Here is a 21,886-nt window from a genome sequence, read left to right as displayed (position 1 = left end):
TGCAAAACATCGAGAAATGTCTGTCAGAATACAGGTATTAATTAAGTCAGTGTTAGAATAATGTCTTATGATCTTGTTCAGAATCACCAAAACAAATGAACCAGCTGCTCACAGGCAGCTGTGGGTCAGATAGTAACTCGCTTGGGTTCTTCTTCTTTGGGGTTGTGTGTGTTAGGGTCACCATAGTGGATCATCTGCCTCCACCCTGCCCTCACATCTCCTTCAGTCACACCAACTTTCTGCATGCCCTCCTTCCCTGCATCCATGCATATCAGGCCGCTCTCTTCTTTTACCCTTCATCTTCAGTCCCTTTGTTTGGTGTCCCTATTCTCACCTTTACACTCCTTCCATTACTTTTATAGCTGCCTCCGAACATGCCTTCCTGTACTCCAGCAGCAGTTTGGACTGGCACCGTGTTGGAACACAGCACAGGTGGGAGTCATTGTTAAACTTGGCAAGATCCTGTTGTTCAGCAACAACAGTGATTGTCTTCTTCCTCTGTTTGGCCACCACTACTATGTCCAATTGGTTAGGCATCACCAGTTTGACCTTCTGACTCTGGAAGTCCCACAGGACCACCCTAGGGGGCACAGATCTTCCTGTATCCTATGCCCGCTACTTGGCTATGATGCTCCATGTACTGTGTGCCCTGCCTGCCAGCGTCTTGCACCCTTCTGTAATGTGCTGAATTATTTCCGGAGCATCTCTGCACAAACTGCACCTTGGGTCTTGCCGTAGTGTAGTATATCTTGTGCTTGGAGCTTTTTCCTGCACTGCCATGATCTGTGCATCTGTGCAGTCCAGCTTTGTCCAGCCATTTTCAATATCTGGATGAATCCTGCACTCCACCTGAGCTCTGAGAATTATCCAGATAACTGATGCCCCAACCTCCAATGAAATCCCCTTCAGTTTCTAAGAGAAGAATTTGCCCTCATATCAGAACAAGCCAAATCTCCTTCTGCTCCATCCCATGGACCTGAATTGCCATGGTGTTTCACCCAGTGAAACCACTTGACCCCTTACTGGCAGCCCTCTTGGTAGATTCCCTTTGCCATCACTGGTTCATAAGCAAACAGTTAGTACATCAACTGCTGAATTTCCACCACTGTTTTTTTTTTTTTTGCCGTTGTGCTATCACACCAATTTGTTTCTGGCCCTTAGAGAACCTAAAATAAAAGACAAGGTGTGCAGCACAGAGTGGCAGAAAACACAAAACGACTGAATCTCACTGTGAGTTAAACACTGACTTGCATTTAAGCTCAGAGTAATTCTTTGGCACAGATGGACAATATAGGCAGGTGCAACGTTTCCTGTAATGGCACAACCTTGAGAGGAACAAGAATTATTGTGAAAACACACACAAATTCTCTGGTTCCCTTATGAGCTCAGTCTATGATCAAATATGCACAATCAAACAGACAGGCGGCGGTACCTTGGAGTAAAGATATATTCGGTCTGTGTACCGGCTGGCGCAGAACTGCAGGCCTGGGTAGAAGGGATGGGCGTTGTTGGCGTCCTCGCCACCATTGCCCCCATCATCATCATTAGCATCAGCCGCAGAAGACAAACACGGCAGAGCTCCGCAGTCTGCAGGGAGAGAGGAATAGGCTGACTAATATCTCACTGAGCATATATTATTGACTCATTATTGGTTTTCACTGCTTTATTGGTACTCTGTTTGCTCCTCTGGTGATGCAATGAGTAGAAGAGACATTAAACTCCCGCAGCTTTTAAGATTTATTATACTGAGCACAATATTGGGAAGATGTGGCATTTGTAGCAGATCATTCAAATATGTATGCATATACACTAGATGCATGGAAAAACACCCATATATTGATGCTTATTGCTTTCAAACACTTGATTAAGAATCTGAAATGAAAATGTTGAAGCAATTATCTCTGACATTTTCATATAAATGGGAATCAAAGTCAACATTCTTGCTATCAGCAGTTGATATAAAAGCAAACAAACGTGGCGGTTTAAACACTCTGCTTTACTCTAAAAGTAGACCCAACAGATTATTGAAAGAACAGAGGAATTTTGCATCACTAGAAATAAGACTGCCTAGGACAAAAGATTAAGTAATAAAGTGCTTGAAATAAGTCACACCTTTTGTGTATAACTTATTAAAAGAAATGAAAATTAACTCGCTTAACAAAGTAATAGCCCACGTTTATTGTTTTGTTTTTTGTGAAACAGGTGGTGGCAGATAACAGTTGATAACAGTTTCAGAATCAGCTGTAAAAGCTATTCAAAGAGAAAATCGCAGAATTTCTTTGTCCTGCTGGTGTAAATTCTGCTTCTAAATGGGAAAACATGAAGGCATTTTAGGGTGGATATACATAATTTGTCACAGTCTAGCAGTTTTGTTGTTCTCAGTCCTTAGTTTAGTTTTTTTAAATCTGATTTTAGACTTTTTAGATTCATTTGTTTTTTGTTTCAATTCCATTTCTAGTTTTGATTCAGGTCTGGATTTGATTTTCTGTATATTTCTCTGAGTAATCTTGTAGTATTTCTAGATGTTTTGGAACACTAGTTTCTATGTAGATTCATGGGTTATAATTAATCATAAGTTTAATGCTAAGTTAACCATATTTTGTCAAATCTCTGTGGTAGATTTTTTTTATCTGCCATGTTACTTCCTGCTTTATTTTGATAGTCCTACTTCCTCTTTATCTAGTTTTCTGATTCTATTTAGCTGTGTCTTGTTTTTCCTTTTTTGTATATACAGTGCTGTCTCCCCCTTAGTCCTTGTCAGAGTGTTTATATACATCTCTCATGCATTTCCTCGTCGTTCCATGCGTCAGTATTTTTCCAGCTTTATTTCTCCTGTCGGACTTTGTTTTTCCTTTTGGACTTTCTAACAGCCAGCCTTTGACATATAAACACATTTCATTTATGCTAGTTTAGTTTTTTTTACTGTGCAATTAGTTATCACAGCGAATTAATTATTTACATGTCTAATAAACCAGGCAAAATGAATAGCATGTTACACAGTTTGTGTCTTTCCCTGCTGTTATCCTCATATACAGTCTTCCTGTTAGTGCTGTGCTGCATGGGGACGCTCCACTCACTCAGAGTTAACAGTATACATGTGCAGCTATCCCACCGACACAGAGGAGAAAAACGGTTGGCTTAATTTAGGAAGAACAATCTTAGCTATGGATTAAGACAACAACAAATCTGTAAATGAATTATGTACAAGCACTGCATCAGAACTTCTTTTTTCCCTTACAAAAAAAACCAGACCACTGGGAAGCATAATGTTTGGTTTATTAAAAAGAAGAAGCGGGTAAAGCTTGAAAAACTCTTGGAGATGAATCTCAGGGTCAGGGCGCCGTCTCACTGCAGAGTCTTCAGGCTGAATCCTCCTGTGGTTCCTGAGCGGAGAGAGATAGCAGAGAGAAAAAGACAGTAAATGTTAGACATGCCTGTGTAAGCTTAGCCAGGTAAATGCATTAGGAGATGATTTTTTTTATTACCCTGTAATACAGTATTAGTATGCCAACACACATATTTATTTAGCCTCTATGTAATATTTTCTTAGAGCCGCTGTCATATTTTAAACTTACCTTGTGTCTTCAGTCTCATTTGGTTCCTCGACGTTCTGTTGGCAGAGCAGAAATACAATACAGGTAACTGTCAACAAGACCACGAAGCCTAAAAACAGTGTTTACAAGACGTCTCAAATAAAAGTATTTTATTTATAACTATATATCACAAAAACCGCTACTTGTTTCCACGACTGTTGTGCAGTTATCGTTTTATCAGCTGACCAGACAAACACATGCCATCATATTACAGATGCAGTACTGGCTAATATTAAATTTGGTCAACTCAGCAAAAAGCTATGGTTAAAAAATAATTTGCATTTAAAAGTAACTTGGAGCAACTAATTATGTGTTGCTAGCTTAATCTGGTGTCAATTAGCATGTCTAACATCTACATCTATAATCCACTATAATGTTTGTATTAGCTAGTTATATGGTCTTTTTTTAACATCTTACCTTTTAAAATGCTGATATAGTTCTATTGTGCAGATAGCATACGTTACTAACTTAAGAGAACTATTGCAAGTGTTTGTGATTTGCCATTGGAATAGATCTGGAATTGAATTGGCTCCGGTGTAGATGACAAGATTCCAATGTCCCAGTCTACATTATCATGAAGTCTGGGTCCAGTCATGTAGACAGACTATTACTAGAGTAATGGGGTCTTGCCTAAGGGCGTGACATGGCTGATCAACCAATTAAATTTGCCTCCTGATGTGCATGACTTTTCCATCTTTAGGCTGTAGGGATAATAATGTGTTGATGTGCTATAAGTGACTTTTTGCATCATAACTGAATCACAACCATTCAAACAATGGGCACAGTTAAAAATTCAAAAACAAACAAAGATTAATAAATGAAATCTTTTTTTAAAATATGATAATCTAAAAGTTTTGAAATATTTCTTTTTTAAAAAGGACAAGAAAGTAGATTAGCCTGGTGTTTGCATGGCGTCCTAAATATCTGTAACCCATACTGACACATACTTTTCTATTAAAAAGGTCAAATTAAAAAAAAATGAGCATGAAACTAACTGCTAGCATGCTAGTCATCTACAAGTTACAACCTGTCCTACATGCAGCACCTGTTAGCTTGGCTGGTAAAACAGAGTTCATAAAAGAGGTTATTTAATACACGCGATTGTACCAATGAGTCCAAGTACATATAAAAAAAAAAGATTAGAACTGGTGAAATATAAACATTTGGAAGCCAAATCTACCGGATGTAGCTATCAACTGAAATAGCAGCAGCAAGTTTATATTTTAAAATAAAGTTAAAATTAAGCAATGTTTTTATTTAAACAAATGTACAAACGTAAAGGATAAAGTGTAAATGTCACATACCGTGTAAAAGATGGACGCAGCTACTGTGACGTCACCCATTGTTTCCAAATTCCTGTTTGAAGCTTTGAGATGAGCATTTCTGTGGTCGCCATTGTGGCTGCAAAAAACTGGGTGTGACGAGAAGGAGTGAGTTTGACTGTGGATCCACATGCTTGTTGGTTAATGACAACTCATTAGCCAATAAACGTGCAGTTTCATACCGATATGGCCCAAAACGAGTGACTGAGCCAATGAACAGAAGAGTTGTTTCCAGAAGTGAAGACAGAAATCTGTTTTCCCGTAAACCTCTATAGGCCCAAAAGCATTTTTGCAACCACAGCTATCATCATCGGGTGACTTTCAGTTTTAAAGCAATTCAACTTTCTGACCAACTAATTTTAATCACTATAGAAAACTATTCCTTCAGTATAACGCTGTTCAGCAACACAGAAAGCCAACTTCTTTGACAGAAAATGCCCAATTTATTTTTCACAAGTTCACTCTAGAATTTGCTGAACAACAGGATTGAAACGCAGCTAGAGAGCAGAAAAAAAGAGTGATAAAATCATGGTCACACAAGGAGAGAAACAGAGAAAGAAGAGAGGGAGCGGGTCATTAATGTCAGCTATGTAGCTTGCTCATCCTGCCAGCATCTAGCACGAAAAGGTCAGGTGGTGGAAATGAGACCGCCACTGTTCGACCACGCTTCATTTAGACAATGACCTATAACACTCTGATAATACTTGCCTTAAATCACTTCGCGTGGCCAGTTGTCTGCCTTGTCGGTGTGTGTGTGTGTTAGTGAGATTGCGCGTGCGTGCGTGTCCATCTGGCTTGCTAATGGGGGAAAAATACTGACACAGGCTGTCTGCGACAAGAGAGTTTCCATTGAACAAGTGCTGCCCTGCACCTGCACTGGATCTCTAGTGGGTATGGGAGAAAGACATCTCTCCAGTGTTTTGGTTGGGAAACGAAAGAGAACTCCAAGTGTGAAGACTGCTGTTGCCAAGCCACTGTCAATCCCCGTTTTTGAGAATTAAATGTATTTATCTCTCAAAATCTCTCAAAAGACGTGTATATTTAATAAAAAAGTGAATCAATCGTAGATGAAACAGACTTTTCTAGCATTTTAATGCAGTTGTTTAAAACAAACAAACAAACAAACAGATTTTCTACCGACTGAGTGCTGCTGGTGGCGTAATATGATTCAGATCAGTGTTTAGTTCCCTTTGCTAGCTTGTTTCTTTCTTTCTGGCTATGGTGGAAAACTCCTACTCTTCTTAGCACATTTTCACTACCAGCTGCTGATCAATAGAAAATGTGGAGCAGGGAAATTATTTTACTGCTATTGCTAAATAATTGTCATCATTACCATTGCATTAATAATATAATCTGGAGTTTATATTGCATTCAGGGGTTAAACAGTGTGTCTTTCAGAAAGGCTAAAAGTAACAGGACAGGAAATAGGCTTGGAGAGTTTTGCAGAAGTGGAAGTTATTTTGAGCCGCAGGCTAAGACGAGGCTTTAACAATGTAACAGATAGCTTTAAGAAGGCCTTAAGCAGTTATGACTATTTTATACACAATGCATATCTGTGCTTATTAAAGAGTTGGAGCTCGGTCAATTAATTGGGGGTCGGAAGCTTTGTTCGGCGCGATGTTCGGACAATCTATTGTGCAAGTGACTTGGAGCCATAGAAGGAATTGCAATACATGCTTACAAAACACTTATATATCAGATCATTTTATATTAAGGTTTTAGTAGAGGTTCTTGGTTAAAACATTTATTTAGTAGAAGACATACACATAGTCTCAGTGAGCCTCTGTCCTGGTGAAAGGTCAGAAGTGCAACAGGTGAATTGAGAAAGAGCATTTGAGGACGAGACACAGACAGTAGGTGAAGAGGTGACACAAAGAGCATGTGAGGTCAACACATACACACACACATGAGTTAGATTTATTTAGAGGAGAGATTAGTCATGTCTCGGCAAGAAAGAGGAACAATTCACTTTAAGACAAGAACGGAAAGTACCAGCCAGGAAAATAGAAGATGATCTTCTGGGGTAAAAGCCAGAAGATCATCTTGTATAAATCTATGTATAAAATGTATCTGTGACGCATGAAGGGGCGTCAGTAAATCAAACCCTGATGCTATAAAATATCTGTTCATGCTTTGATTAAGTCGAGGACTACTGGCTGTCTGCGTACAGAGTGTCTTCCCACACGTGTGTTCATTAAAAATCATTGTTTGACCAAGACCTTCTGGACCAAGAGTGGTTTGTACTCTCCCTCCTCAATTGTGAACCTTAACAAAAACCATGACATCATTAGTGTGAGTGTACAATGCTGATAATATGCAAACTCACTCATAGCAGAGTGATTATTGGTCACAGAGTACATTATGCCTGTGAGGTCAAACAATATATCATATTTTTCACTCTACCTAGCACACCTTCATATGGGACTGCACAGGTAAGGTATTTAAGCAGAGACACTCTGGAATAGCTGATCGGTCAAAACCAATGAACAGCTGATCAGGCTAAAATATCTGCATCTGATCACAGATGTTCACCTACTCAGAAATATAATTATACGTCTTTATGATGCAGAACACAACAACTGATTGGTCCATTTGGCAGCAATATGCTGTTTGAACATCATATTTATTCCAGCAAAGGTTCTGCGAGGCTTTAATTCCCTCTCTGATACTAATGCTAATGGCAGCACAGCAGCCACCAATCTGCTAGTGTAGCATTTGCTACACTATGGCTACACTACTGGGTTTATATTAGACAGATGCTTAAGTTTCTATTCTATCTCTATATCCTTAATCACGTCATAAACCGTTCTTTTAACATGCTCTTTGTATTCAAAGTATTTCAATCGCTTCTACTTTGCAGTATTTCTTTAAGCAGTTTTTATTTTCCACAGAAACTGTTTCTATTTACTGACTGTTTTACGGTCCATCGCTGCTTTGAATAATATCAGCGATGTAATTTGATGCCAAATCCCTTTGTATCGATGTGAGATCATCCAAGTAAGACATTTTCTCTCCTTGACCTATCCTGTACAAAGTCCATATCTTTCACTTTTATGTTTGCCGTCCTCATAGGTGCAATTTTCCCAGGTCTGCCACAGTATGTTCTGCTCTCAGACCAGCCTCAGCTGGAATGGGCCACTCTGAAAATACCAAGATAACCAGACGAAGGCATTTCACAGAGCTACAAACCTGGAACCAAAACATTTTTAGGACACTAGCTTTTCGCTAAATCCCATCCATCCTTTTGTCCTGCTGCATCTGTAATGAAACCTTGCAGCTCTGCAGTGTGCAGCCCATATTTGTTGTAAGCAGTTTTTTTCCCCCCCTTCCCCTGTTTGCAGTGGTAGAACGCGCCAGCTGCATTAAGTGGGCCATTTATACGATGGGGGCAATTCATCTTACAAAGCCGTCTTATTAGACTGTCACTTACACAGTATGAACAGTGCCTTCAAAACACCCCAAGGGATTTATCTGTTATTTTACTGAGAGAGAAAGAAAACAACGCCTAATTGGACTGAGTCATCTTATCTTCTGCAGAATTGAAACAAAAGATTAAAAAAAAAAAAGGAAAAAAAAGAAATCTTAACTGTGCTTCTCAAGCATGAAGACGTTTGGTGCCGCTGCTACATTTGCACTAATATCCAAAAGAGACAGGTATCCATGTTTAAATGTTTGGGCCATGCAGATCGACTGAGCGACAGACAGTAAGGAGAGAGTGGGAGACGGGGAGGTGGAGGAGGAGTGATTGCCTGTCTGTGCTGTGAGGAAAGTAATCTCAGAGCAATCAAGAGGTAGGAGCGGCCGACAGCTCTGCGGTTTGCCTTCTAAAACCACAGGCAGGTTGAGGAAAATCATTAGGCGCCGCTCCTGACCCCATAGGTCACTTTTATTGGACAAACACAGTGCTTTGTAATACCCACGCTGCTGGAGACAGACTGGCAACAGCATGTAACTAAGAATCTGACTAAACAACAACAGGACAGATAAATGCCTTGAATAGTTTTTCTTTTCTAAAACAAATTACGTCATGCATACTAGCCAGTACACTCGTGCAGTTTTTGAAGGCAGTCTGATTTGTAGATTTAAGCTGTCAATATCGTCTGTCTCAGCGCAGGCTGCCTCCCTCGTGTTGAAACAAGAGCCGTGTGAGAGCGGTACTATCTGCCATAGGACTACTGGAACTACCTATAACAAATCAAGTGAAGACATTAACGTAGTAACATGCGCCAGGTCACTGGGTCTAAACTCTAGGGTCAGAGTTAGGTGTAGGGCTTGGTTACCATCCGATCCCTCTTGTAGAATTGTTGCCTGTTTAAAACACCCAAATGTATTGTTTTAATAGAAAAGTTTCAAAATGTGAGACTTTATCTTCAAGACCCTGAAAATTTGTCTATGTAGTACGTGGCTAGAACAAAATCACAGGTTACAAGTGAGATGGTGGATTCAGAGGTCTATTTCATCATAGGTGGTAACCCTAACCCTGCAGGAACCGAACTTTACTTCTGAAGAAAGCCCAAACACGTGTGAGTCAGAATGACTCTTTTCTTTATTCTATGATTAAAGTGACTTAGGAGCACAACTAAAAACTACTAAAGTGGCACAGATTTACTATAGTGTTGGGGTTGTCGGTGATGCCAGCTTTAAGGTCAGAGGGTGTGGAGCCTTAAAATCAACTAAAGAGGGTGTTTGTAAGTCATTTGGTTTTAATTGGCTAACACCAACTAGTAAGACTTGATGCATGCTCAATCATCCAGGTAAGGAAATCCTGAAGAAGCTGATTTTGTTCGTCTGGATGTAGAGTTTTCAGTGGGAGAAACATTTCGTCAATTATAATCAGTACATTTGCATAATGACAACTGATCAACACTGACCAATGAAGAAACTGACCTCACAGCCCATTGTTCCTTCAGTGGGCTGGTTTCAGTCATTGTGCAAATGTACGGTTTATAAGATTGGGGAAACCTGCAGTCAGCTGAGACTGAAGAAGTCACTTGACGAAACGTTTCTCCCACTGAAAACTCTACATCCACGTGAACAGAATCAACCTTTTCGGGACTAACTAGTACAGTACTGATCAGTCCCATTTTAACACTTCTATGATCAAGATTGGGCTTTTTTTCGTCTTTTTTTTCTTAAAACCATGAAAAAACATGGTTAAAATGGCAGACTGCGGTAACTACGGTAACTGCGGTAACTGCCTGGCAAGCTAACAGGTTTATAGATGACCCTCAACTCTCAGCCTGGCCTAATGCAGTCTGAAAGGAGATAGAGTCCTGCTGTGTAAGCTATTACATTATAAAGACTGATGTTTGTACCTTTTTCAATAAATGAATTTATGAACTGCTCATACTTATATATCTATACATACATACCGTGGGTGGGCAATTAATAAGCTGAACTTAGTTCTGTTCAATATTATTTTTATCTCTTTATAAACTGCTACTGTTAAGAGTAGATGTTGTAATTAGGCAATGAAAATGTGAAGTAGGTAAAAAAAAGCAGTTTATCTTTTAAAACACATTCCCAAAAACAGAGTGAACAAAATCTCTTTTTGCTAAATTTCAAACTACTATTGCCAGTTTTCTTGTAGTTTAATTACTTTATCTGCAGTTTTTCTTTTTTTTTTCTTACTCAGTGGCAGAAATCCAGATTTTTTTGTCATGAGTGATTTAAGAGCTCGGGAATGTCCTTACAAAACTGCTCTCAGGTCCCATACTCTTTTAACGCTTTGCCCAAGAGGAGCCACGTGACAGCTGTGTGCTAGTCCGCGTTACCATGTTCAGTCTGAAGCGCCTCCAAAAGTGAAACAAACTATCTGTGATTCAGTCCTTTCAACCTGATGAAGTTAACAACATGGTAAATTTTTAGGACTGACTTACACAACACCTCCTGACTTTCGATACAATCCAAAAATACCAATTTCAGTCACTTCAATTCAGTTCAGTCACTTGAAGGTATTATTTCCAGAAGTATTCTGGAAAAATACCAAACAATCAAACACCCCACAGAGCCCCACAGGAGAGGGGCCTGATGGCTGAAGGCTCTGCCTCCCATTCTACTTTTAGAAACTCTAACAACTACAAGTAACCCTGCAGTCTGACAGCAAAGTGCTTTATTAGGACAACATATATAGCAGTACTATCAGATCTTTAAGATAAGTTTGGGCCTGCCCCTTTATGTGAGGAGAAGGATTATAAATTTGATTGTGGCTCTAACAGGGAGCCAATGAAGAGAGGCCAATATGGGACAAATATCATCTCTTTCTTGGCGCTGTTAGTACCCTCTATTTTGGATTAAATGGAGGTTTTTAGGGAATCTTTAGAACAACCTGATAATAATAAGAGTAGTTTCCAATGGCTTTGTGCAGATAAAAGAAAGTAGCTCTTCATATTTGGACATCTTGGTTAAAAATGACTCCAAGATTTCTTACAGTGTTGGTGGAGGCCAAGGTATGCCATTCAGAGGCAAGTGTCTGGTTCGACGCAGTTTCTCTGATTTTTAAGGCACCAAGTACAGCTGTAGTTTTAAAAACTATGTCATCTGGGTTCAATGATAGATATAACTAGGTATCATTTAAATACCAATAAAAATAAATCTGAAAATTGAAAAGTAGATCATAAAACCTGACAGTTTGTCCCGGGATTTCAAGCATAAAGTTACTCAGCAGTCAGCTCTCCACAAACTAAGCACGCAGCACTACCTTTGACATCAGTAAATAAATACGTATTAGTCCAGTTTAAACAAAACAAAACAACAACTCTACATTGAAAACAAAAGAAAACAAAATTGTACTGTGAAATCACAAAAAAACAAAACAGTGATCTATTCTCTGATGACGAGTTTTGGTGGCTGAAATGGGAAACTGCATAACGTATACTTATTTATGCTCGAATCCTAATTTCCCATTGACATCACGCAGGACAACCAAAGTGCCAGATGTGGCCCAGGGGCCGTACGATTCACAGGTCTGATACAGACCCACAAATAAGCAGCGACTGAAGGTGGCAGCCTTTGCGCATCCCAAGGGAAGAAACACAAACAAACACGGTGATGTCCATGACTTCTAGACTTCTGGCAGCAAATCACTTTTTATCAGTCTTAAAACAGACCTTATTTTTTTCAGCATGTTGGCTGAACCTCTAAAAATGGGAGACAATATATAAAAGTGGCTGCAATTCCTAAACAGTTAATGCAATAACTTCGTCAAACCCCTTAAATTAAAGCTGAAAGTCTACAGATCGATCAAATGTTAATGCAGAAGTGAAACCCACAAGCACTGTGGCAGGGATTTAGCTATTAGCCAATCAGAAGAAAGTGTGCTTTCAGAAAGGGGGTGGCTTAAAGAGGGAGGAACTAAAATGGCTTATAAATTGCATGAGCCAGGTGTCCATCCAATTTATAAGCAACATTTTTTGAACTATGAATCATGCAAACCTACTCGAGAGGACTCCCTGGATAAAATATTAAAGCTGGAGTTGAATAAGAAAGGTTCAGATAAGAAAATTAAAAGTGAGAAACCCCTTTTATTCATTTATCTGTGGAATCCAAACAACTATTATTTCAAAAATTACAATCAAGTGGCAAATTTAATACTGTAAAACACTGTGTTGGAATCTAAAAAGCTCACGTGGCTTTCCACTGAGCGTTGGGCAGCTTATAGGCTTGTGTTTCTCTTGTTTCCGTGTCTGTTATAAGACAAGGTGTTCTCATCACTTAAGACAGCCCTGTATCACTCTGCCTGTATGTTTAGGCTATTGCTTAAAGCTCTACAACTCCTGCACAGTACTGCAGGTAGACATGAGCTGTCTCCAGGGGAAAAAGTGCATGACTAAGGGGACGTAGGGGGCCAAGTTGGTATCCAGCGGTGTCTCTTTAGTGCTGCCATTTCTGATCGACTGTGAAGCTTTTATCGCTCCCCTTGAGTCAGTCTAAATAGAGGTGTTTTTATTTTTAAAAAAGGCTTTTTGCTCACCTTTAGTATAAAGTACAGAAGGCACTGCAGGGAAAAGAAAAGCTGCAGTGGAATTCAGTCCTAGACTGATGGGGTGGCACACGTATCTGCAAAGATGGGAAATTAACCACTCGACAATCTGGTCACTAATAGATGTCAAATTGTAAGTGTGTGCGTGTGTCTCAAGAACAGGAATCAGCCAGGTTGTTGCATGCTGATCTCTGGATGTTAAAGGCTAATGGGGATTGATGGCTTGCCTGTTAAAACCTGAACGCTTTACTCCTTCCCGTGTTGAGTGTTCTAGAATAATGTTTTTGAAAAAAGCCCCGAGCTCAGTGTCACCCCTTTAATATGAACATCTACATGTTTTCAGAGGCAACACCCAGGTCACGGGCTTTTCTTAGACTCTGCTAGTCTGGCATTTTTTTAAAGCTCTTCATATTGCACACAGTGTAATTAGTTCTTTGTAATTAGTGCAATTTATTGCTTTGCGTATCCCTTTGAGACACGAGTACTTGAACACAGAGGTCTTAATTTGCAATATTACACACTGTGTAATTGGGAATTTGTTTCCTCACATCCCTCTGAGATTCACAGACATGTGCACATATAACCAGAGCGGACGGGGGAACGGCAGGTTGTGTTTCAGGGACGAGCTGGAGCATCTAGGGAGCTTGTGCCTTTCATGAAATTAGACCTCGGTCAACTTTATTAAAAGAAAAAAAACAACAACACAAAAAAACAAAACAGCCAATCAGGAGCTCGTCAGTTGGTGCTGTACGCTGGTCCTCAAAGCCAGTGGAGATCAGCCAAGTTTTACTTACTGTAATATCTCCTGTAGCTTCATGGCGCAAAGTGCAGAAATAGTAATAAGAAGTAAGAATAATAATGCCTAGCCCCATATGGAATGAGCTATGGTGCCTTATTGGAGGTGATGATATTAAACAGCATTATATGGGCAGGTGACAAGAAGGCACTAGCCAATTTCCCTAGATATGAAAAGAAGAAGATTGCATGTGGGATTACCCTGTGTGCGGTCAGGGGGGAGGCAGCCACCACCGCTAGCGTCGACGTCGCCTCTCTCTCCCACTGATTGTTTGCCTTTGAGCCACCGCTTGTCCTCTTCCTCTGCTTCTCCCACTCTCTGTTTGTCTTTGGGAGGCTCAGCCTCCTTCTCCTCCATCTCCCCCTCTTTGCTCTGTTTGCCTTTGCGTGATTTCTGAGGCCGGGCTTTTCCCCAGCTGAGCTCTGGCTCACTGTCGGAGCTGGAGAGAACGACACAAGCCTGGTCCCTCTGGGTTGCAGGGGGTAGCTGAGGCCTGGGTGGCTCTGAGCCAGCAGGGAGAGACAGAAAGAGAGAGAGATGAAGATTACTCTATTGGCTGAGTTGCACAGTGTAATCAGACTTTGAAGAGTTTCATTCCCGAGCAAGATATCCATCATCTGAAGAGTGTGACAGTGTGACAAAATGACTGCTGACATGAAAGTAAAACTCAATATGGCTCATTAGTGATGTTATTTGCCATCATAAGTTCTTCACTGACAAGTTTAGCGGGTGTGATGGTGTAAATGAGTCGACATAAGCAGGGGCGCAGAAGAATGTGTATATTTTCAAGCCTTTATTGTGGACCTATTATGCTCATTTCGAGCTCCTTATTTTTATTCTTGGACTTTCTTATCTTTGCATGATTCACATTTCAAAGTGATCCTTATTTATTGTTTACCGGGCCTCAGTGCAGCACCTCATTATATCCACTGTCTGAAACAAGCCATTTAAGCTTCTTCCTCAATACTTTTATTTTGCACAGAAACCCAATGGTCTGACTGATAACAGCTGACAAAAGCTGAAAAATATGAACAGTAAGTGTCATGATGTTAAGCAGACAGGTGTAATTTATTCACTTTCTTTTCCTTGGTTTCCCCCTAATAATAAACAGACAGTAATAATATAGCAGAAAAGGAATACAATTAAAAGCAATTATTTATTTGGCAGCAAATCACAACAACAGTTGCCTCAAGGTGGTTTCTATTGTATGGTAAAGACAATAACACCAGAGAAAACCCCAACAATCAGACAGTCTCCTATCAGGAAGTATTCGGAGACAGTGGGAAGGAAGAACTCCCTTTCAACAGGAAGATTCAGGCTCAGAGAGAGACAGCCATCTGCAAATCTGATGATACAGACATGAAAATACACAGAAGAAAAAACTGAATATTTGGACCTCCCTGACTTTTATTCTTTTGCCCTCATGAGATTAAAGTGAAATCCAAAGTAATCCTTTTTTATCTTAGAATGGGAATGGTGCAGCGTCTTAGTTCATCCTCTGTAGGGAGGAAGAACAGCAGCTGGGCGGGGCTTGTGTGCTCACAGCTGGACCTGTGTACTCGAAATGACCACAAAAGGCATGTCTGCTATTAGTGACATAATACTACTAATTAATAATAATACATGTGTATCATTATCACTGCACTTGTACATACATATACATTTTCTTTCCTCTCTTGCGTAGCTGTAACAAGTGAATTAAATAAAGTCGATGTCTATAAATCCAAGAGTAGGGAGAGAAAAAAAAAAGCACAATAAGCCCCCTTTAAGTAGTAGATATTTAATCAAGGTGATGAATTTTAAGTGCACATAAGCAAATATATTCAAGTGTATGTCTTATTTGTATCTTCCTATTCTGAGTAGTTGCTTGATATACAATGACCATTTACAGGAAGTAAGCACTATCTGGGATACTTGAAGTCTTTGTTGCTCTGCAGCCCATCAGCTGTGATGCAGGAACTTACAGATGAACACCTGCCAGCCTCCTTTCACCAGCTACTGGATCCAAACAGCCAATATCGTTTTGCTGAGAGAGCAAATTACGTTCGTGTCACATTGTTTTGTTAATTGCTTGCCTGCATCATGTGCAATCAAACCTAAACAAAATAATTGTCAGCGATTACTGCATCTGTGGCGCGCACCAGCCGGGGTGCAGTGAGCAGTGTTCAAACAGCTGATAATGGCTGAATGCCAACGGCAGATCTCGCTTTAAAGAGTCAGCTTGAAGTCCGCCTATCAAACTTGTTTTGCAGCTCCGCTCTTAAACCATTCAAGCGATTTCCATTCATGCAGAATGTTGTAATTCTGTGAAGGTCAAGCAGAAATCTGAGCCACAAAAATGTTAATGAATGCAGGGATTATGTCATCGTCATTCGCAGACTTCACGTTATTTTAAATGGTACTTTCTGTGCTGCTGTTTATTAGGAAAGTAGAATTAACAGATGGATTAGCTGCTTAAAGAAAAGACCGTTATTATTTTTAGTCAAATGTAAATGTCACGGTCAGAACAGAACTTCTTAAAAAAAAAGTGTCATGCAATTTCTTACTTTTCTTAGTTAAACTTTAATCACATCTCTTCACAATATTTGTCAAACTTGAGGTGCGAAATGTAAGAAGACACTAAGTTGTGAGTCTTGAGGATGCAGAGGGCTAATTAGTGATCTTGCGTCTCTCTGGCTTGTTTCTTCAAAAGGCCATCCTCTAGTCGGTTTCCTCAAATGCCATCTGAGTCTCTGGGCTCCTGGCCCCAGCGCTGCCCCTCTTCACTAACAAGCCGAGTAAGACCGCAGAGAGACGGCTCAATTTCTGTTAAGCTGTCCCTGCCGAAGAAGATGTTAACGGGAAAATCCTGCAGGGCTGTGCCTCCACTTTACCAGTCAATCCCCCTTATTCTCCCCGCCCATCAGGAGCCCATTATGTCTGTAGTGGTTTGATAAGGTTCCAACATCGAGTCTCAAATCTAAAATGCCATGCAAAAGGATTCCAAAAGCATGTGTTCTGGCATGTGAGCTAACAGATGTAGTTAAATAAAAACAGGAAATGCTTTGAATTCCTTCAGTTGGCAGGGCTCGGAAAAAACTGCAGCCAGTCACAGAAGACCCATCAAACAAAAAGAAAGTAGCTGGTTCACATGCTGTACAATATCAGGCAGTTAAAGACTTAGCTGGACTTTGTTGTTAAATTCTGTAATTTGATATAAAAATAAATAAATAAATAAAAAATCAGCACATGGTTTGAGTGCTAGCTGAGAGGTACAGAGAGCCAGGAGATAACCAAATTGCCCTCTCCCTGTGTACATCTCTCACAGTAGGTGCTGAGAGACAAATTGCTGGTCTACCAGTGAAAGAGCTGAAGGACTGAACCATGCCCACGCTCTAGGTCTAAAAAAAAAAAAAGCTGCAAGCACAGGAAGTCTACTAATTCACCTTGAAAATAGTTCAACAGAAGCTGCCTGGTTGTTTCCTGGTGCCAAAACAGCTATAGGAGACGATACAGACGAACCCACCAGAGACATAAACCCTGTCACAAGAAGGAGGTAATAATCCCTGACAGTTTGATTAAAACCAGGACTGGATTACTGACGATACAGCACTACAGCGATTCAATTTGTATGCAATTAATATGACATGTTATTGTTTAGCACCTGGAATTAGGTAAATTCCCGTCTCTGTCAGACAGAACAGAACATTTAATGGATTAAAAAAGCCAAATGCCAACTTCAACATCACCAAAACATACATAAACATAAAAAACACAAACGTTAGGGGCTAATCTAACTGCTTTTAAATCAAATAAATTCAAATAAATGTAATTTTATTCATACAGCACCAAATTACAACAACAGTCACCTTAAAGCAATTAATATTTTAAGGTAAAGACCCTACAATACTACAGAGAAAAACCCAGCAATCACACAACCCCCTATTAGCAAGCACTTGGCAACAGTGGGAAGGAAAAACTCCCTTTTAACAGGAAGAATGGGCGCTGCCATCAGCGGTGATTGGCTGGAGGAGAGGAAGACAAAGCAAAACTGACTAAGCTTTTATCATAAGCTACCTGGCACCACAGGCTTAAATGCTTGGTGTATATAGGACTATTATATGTGTTGGAAAGAGTGATGTATCCGTCTTCCTCACCAGGGTCTTGTCAATTTGTAAGACTAGGTTTTGTTTTAGCTGCAAGCTAAACAGGCAAATATATAATTTTCTCACATATTTAGCCTGTCAACAATTGAGCTGGGGGTGTTAATTACCGAACACTTGCTAGCTAGAGCTCAAAAGGGGCTAAATGAAAAAGTACTCTTTTAGCAAAAAACGCAGGCTTTAAACTAGAGCAACTAAAAATGGGCTCCATGTATGAATATGTAGAATACTGAAAGTAGAAGCTTTCTGCTATTTCTTTGTATTCTATTGTAGTCAAAGTACTACTAACCAATCAAATTTGAGCACCTGAGTTTCGCACATGCGGACAGGAAAAGATGGACTCCAAAATTTGATGAAACAATGGGTTAACATTAGACAAAATTTTAGCTTTTAATTACCTTGTCTTTTTAAAATTTAGCTGGATTTGTAAGAAGTTGGAGGGAACTGGAAGTCTGGATATCCACTCCTTACAGGGAGACCTCCACAGGGGCCACTGAGCCTGGTTCTGCCAGAGGTTTCTTCTTGTTAAAAGACAGTTTTTCCTTCCCACTGTTGCCAAGTGCTTGCTCAGAGTGTGTTGTTTGATTGTTGGGGGTTCTCTGTATTACTTAAGGGGTCTTTTCCTCACAATATAACAGGCCTGTGGTTGTGATTTGGTGCTATATAAATAAGACTGAATTGAATTGATTTGTTTTAAGTTACAGGCACAGCACATCTAAGAAGTAAATGGTAAATATGGTAAATGGCCTGTATTTATATAGCGCTTTACTAGTCCCTAAGGACCCCAAAGCGCTTTACATATCCAGTCATCCACCCATTCACACACACATTCACACACTGGTGATGGCAAGCTACATTGTAGCCACAGCCACCCTGGGGCGCACTGACAGAGGCGAGGCTGCCGGACACTGGCGCCACCGGGCCCTCTGACCACCACCAGTAGGCAACAGGTGAAGTGTCTTGCCCAAGGACACAACGTCATTCATAAAGTAGGCTTCTAGGAAGGGAGGGCTTAAAGAGAGAGCAGCTGAAACAACTTTTAAAACAGAAGTTTCACTGAGTTGATATAAAGTTGATATAAAAAGGGATTCTTTTAAACTGTCAATTATGCAAAACGAGTCTAGATGAGCCCGGGAATGAGAATCTAGAGCTGAAAATCTACCATTAAATGTACCCTTTAAAATCTATAGTGACACTGATTATTTTGGTTGTGAAACTTAAAAGTGACAAACTTTCCCATTTTCGGCAGTAAATCTGCCACTGCAGCGTGATGTGCTAGAATATAAGAATTGACAGATGTAACCACGACAGCTAAAGAAACACAGGGCTCTGCAAAGGGTGGTAGCCAGGTTTTAAGCTCCCGTTTCTCCTGCTTCCCACATCTAGCATCAATACTTTCCACTGAACAAAAGAAAAAACCCTTGAAATCTTATTCCTTCTTACTTCATGCATCTCCTTCTGTTACTTTCCGGTACATTTTATTCTGGTCCAAACGCCTCACGGTAAAACAGACCAATATCCCTTCTGTTTGCTCGCTGCTCTTCCTCTACAGCTGCTGGCTTGTTGTATTTTTGCCATTCTGTGAAAATACAGAGCGGAAGCCAAATGCCTCGGATACATCTTTGCCTTTACTTTAAATACAAAGCCCTGACGTCCTTGTATCATGTGTCAGTATTCTGTGATTCATAGCGTCCTGGCTTTCTTTATAGTCATTGTGAAAAATTGTTGCTCTTGAAGAGATAGCATTTCTCATGTCACACTACAGGCTTCGGCCTGATTATTTTCTTACATTTCCACGAGCTGTGGATTGCAGTGCCAAGTTGAGAGATATCTTCATAAATACAGTTGTTATTTTTCCGCGCAGTCTGTCATTTACAAATTTAGCAGGTTGTTAAATTCCCTGTCTAGCAAGCTGACACGGCCTGCTGCTGTGAATGCAGGGTGGCGCTTGTGACAAAGAAGAGAGTGTGATTGCTGAATAGTTATCAAGCATCTGCTGCAGCTGAGCATGAAATGGGGGCTGAATTTTGTTAAAAAAGAAAAATGTGTGGGTGGGTGTTTTTATGCTGCTCAAAAGCTGAGGTACTGCTTGTTTGTTCTGTGTCTGTTTTAAGTGCACCGGCTTCACTTCCAATGGACCGAGCCGCAAACAGACCTTCAGCCAATATTTACTGTGTGCTTGCACTCACTATAGCGCTTATATTATAATACAGAGACTTCAGAGTCATTAATGCAGTGTCAACCTTTTTCTTTAAACACACGCAGGGCTATAGTGTTAGGACTATATCGATGTCAACATTTTACAGAGTCCTAAAGGATGCTAAACTAGTTAGGTAACCTTAGATTTATGTAGAATGTAATCTACGGGAAGCGTGTTTCTAAAGTTTATCAGTCAGCCAAATGTTATCACCCATAATAGACTGTAGGTAAAAGATGGACAACAATGTTGCCATTTGTTTGAAAACTTCGACTTTGGTATTTTGGCTTTCATTCTCTTGGAGCAAGGACAGGGTGTAGCAGGAATATGTTTGAAAACAGGGGACTGTGTAGCCACGCCCCAACTCATACTCACCTTTATTATCTATTTTACCTGCAGTGGGTCCATAATTCACAAAATAAAGCAAAAAATAAAACAAAACCTGTGGAATGATTTGACTGAGGTCATAAAGCAGGTGAGAAGTAGCATCATTTTGCCATAGCCTTCCATACAATCAGATTTCATTTTGTAACCAGAGGAGTCGCCCCCTGCTGGCCATTAGAAAGTATGGTGAGCTCTGGCCTTTTTCAGAGGCTGTGTCTTATCATAAACAATCTATGGTGTCCTCCTGGGACTTTCTTTGTCCGCCATGGTTCCAAAATGTAAAACCTGGAAAAGGCATAGATTGAATAAATGCGACACATCGTATTTAACAAATCCTGTTAACTCTGTAACACCGAGAGTATCTCAATAAACACTGCAGTTTCAAAGATGTTAATTTTTTTGCAGTTATTTTATGGTTTAGGCATTACAAGGTTAACGGTACTTTTAAACTTAGTGAAACATCTAGCTTAGCTGTTCTCAAAGCCAACCGACTCCAGCTCCATATTTAGCTCACGAACACGAGGCTAACATCAATCATCACCTGTCTTTTGGTAAAAGCGCCAACAAGTGTTTTTTTCCCCCCCTTTTCTTCTTCCCCAAATTCTCAAATGTTTTCAGAGTGAAGGTGAATAAAAGCAAACACCCTCACTGGAGCAAAAAGGCTTTTCATGGTAGATGTGCTCTTTATAATTACTGTTCTCCAACTAATAATTTAGATTTCAACATCAAGCCTGAAAGGCTTTATTTGACAGTATTGTACTCTGCTACCTCATCGAGCTGGCAGTCTGGAAGGCCAGAGGTTATGCTCATGTGGAATTACTTTTTTTATGACTCGTCTGGATACATAACTACTCTGACACTGAGATTAAACTGTGTCATTCATCAGTGTGCATTTTGCTCTGTTTTAAACATTTTAATAATTTTCTGAAGTACCATAGTTAAAAACATGAATTGATTAAAATTGACCTGCTGTGCTCATTTTTAACTTCTCAGTTTTATTCTTGGACTACAGTAGCTTTTGATAGATCAAAATAATCTTTTTTCATTGTGCTGGTCTTTGTTGATACTCTGTGTTGGTTCGCCTTAAACCTGCTCCTTTTGACTCGCTGCTCTTGGCTGTGTGCCTGCAACGACCATATTAGGGATGTCCACCCTCTTGGGCATCATATAGATCCAAGAGTAGAAAAAAAGTGTATAACTGGGATTACTTTGCACAGAGTCTGACCTCATTATTTAACAGGATATATGTGGCATCAAATAAGGAGAAGAGTAATACGCCTCCTCTAAGTGCATCAAATAAAGTGTGTGATCAGGCAGTGCAGTCTGTCTTTATAAAGCAATCGGTAAATGCTACCTTAACCTGCCGTAAACTAGGTTTTTTTTGACTAATGACTTATCTTTAGCTCATGCTCATATAAGGCTTTATTCAGCCAGTGGAGTACTAAAAGTATTAAACTCATGTTACCTAAAC

General features: G+C 40.0%; 1 protein-coding gene across 5 annotated transcripts in view; it reads right to left on the bottom strand.

Annotated features, from left to right (window-relative positions):
• zranb3 (zinc finger, RAN-binding domain containing 3) overlaps positions 1-21,886 on the bottom strand; it is a 140,737-nt gene that overhangs the window by 47,396 nt on the left and 71,455 nt on the right. For all 5 annotated transcript variants that reach the window (XM_085398652.1, XM_085398653.1, XM_085398651.1 and 2 more), the window contains exons 14-15: positions 13,893-14,195; positions 1,433-1,587 (exon numbers count right to left, since the gene is read on the bottom strand). In XM_085398652.1, coding sequence (XP_085254778.1) covers positions 1,433-1,587; positions 13,893-14,195 — 458 coding nt within the window. The remainder of the gene's footprint in view (positions 1-1,432; positions 1,588-13,892; positions 14,196-21,886) is intronic.

The sequence above is a fragment of the Rhamphochromis longiceps genome, linkage group LG23 (genome assembly GCF_057381845.1).
Source record: "Rhamphochromis longiceps isolate RC_006_pf linkage group LG23, R_longiceps_female_GT1.1, whole genome shotgun sequence".
NCBI lineage: Eukaryota > Metazoa > Chordata > Actinopteri > Cichliformes > Cichlidae > Rhamphochromis > Rhamphochromis longiceps.
Note: the sequence above shows the minus strand (reverse complement) of the source record. Positions and strands in the feature narration are given on the sequence as shown.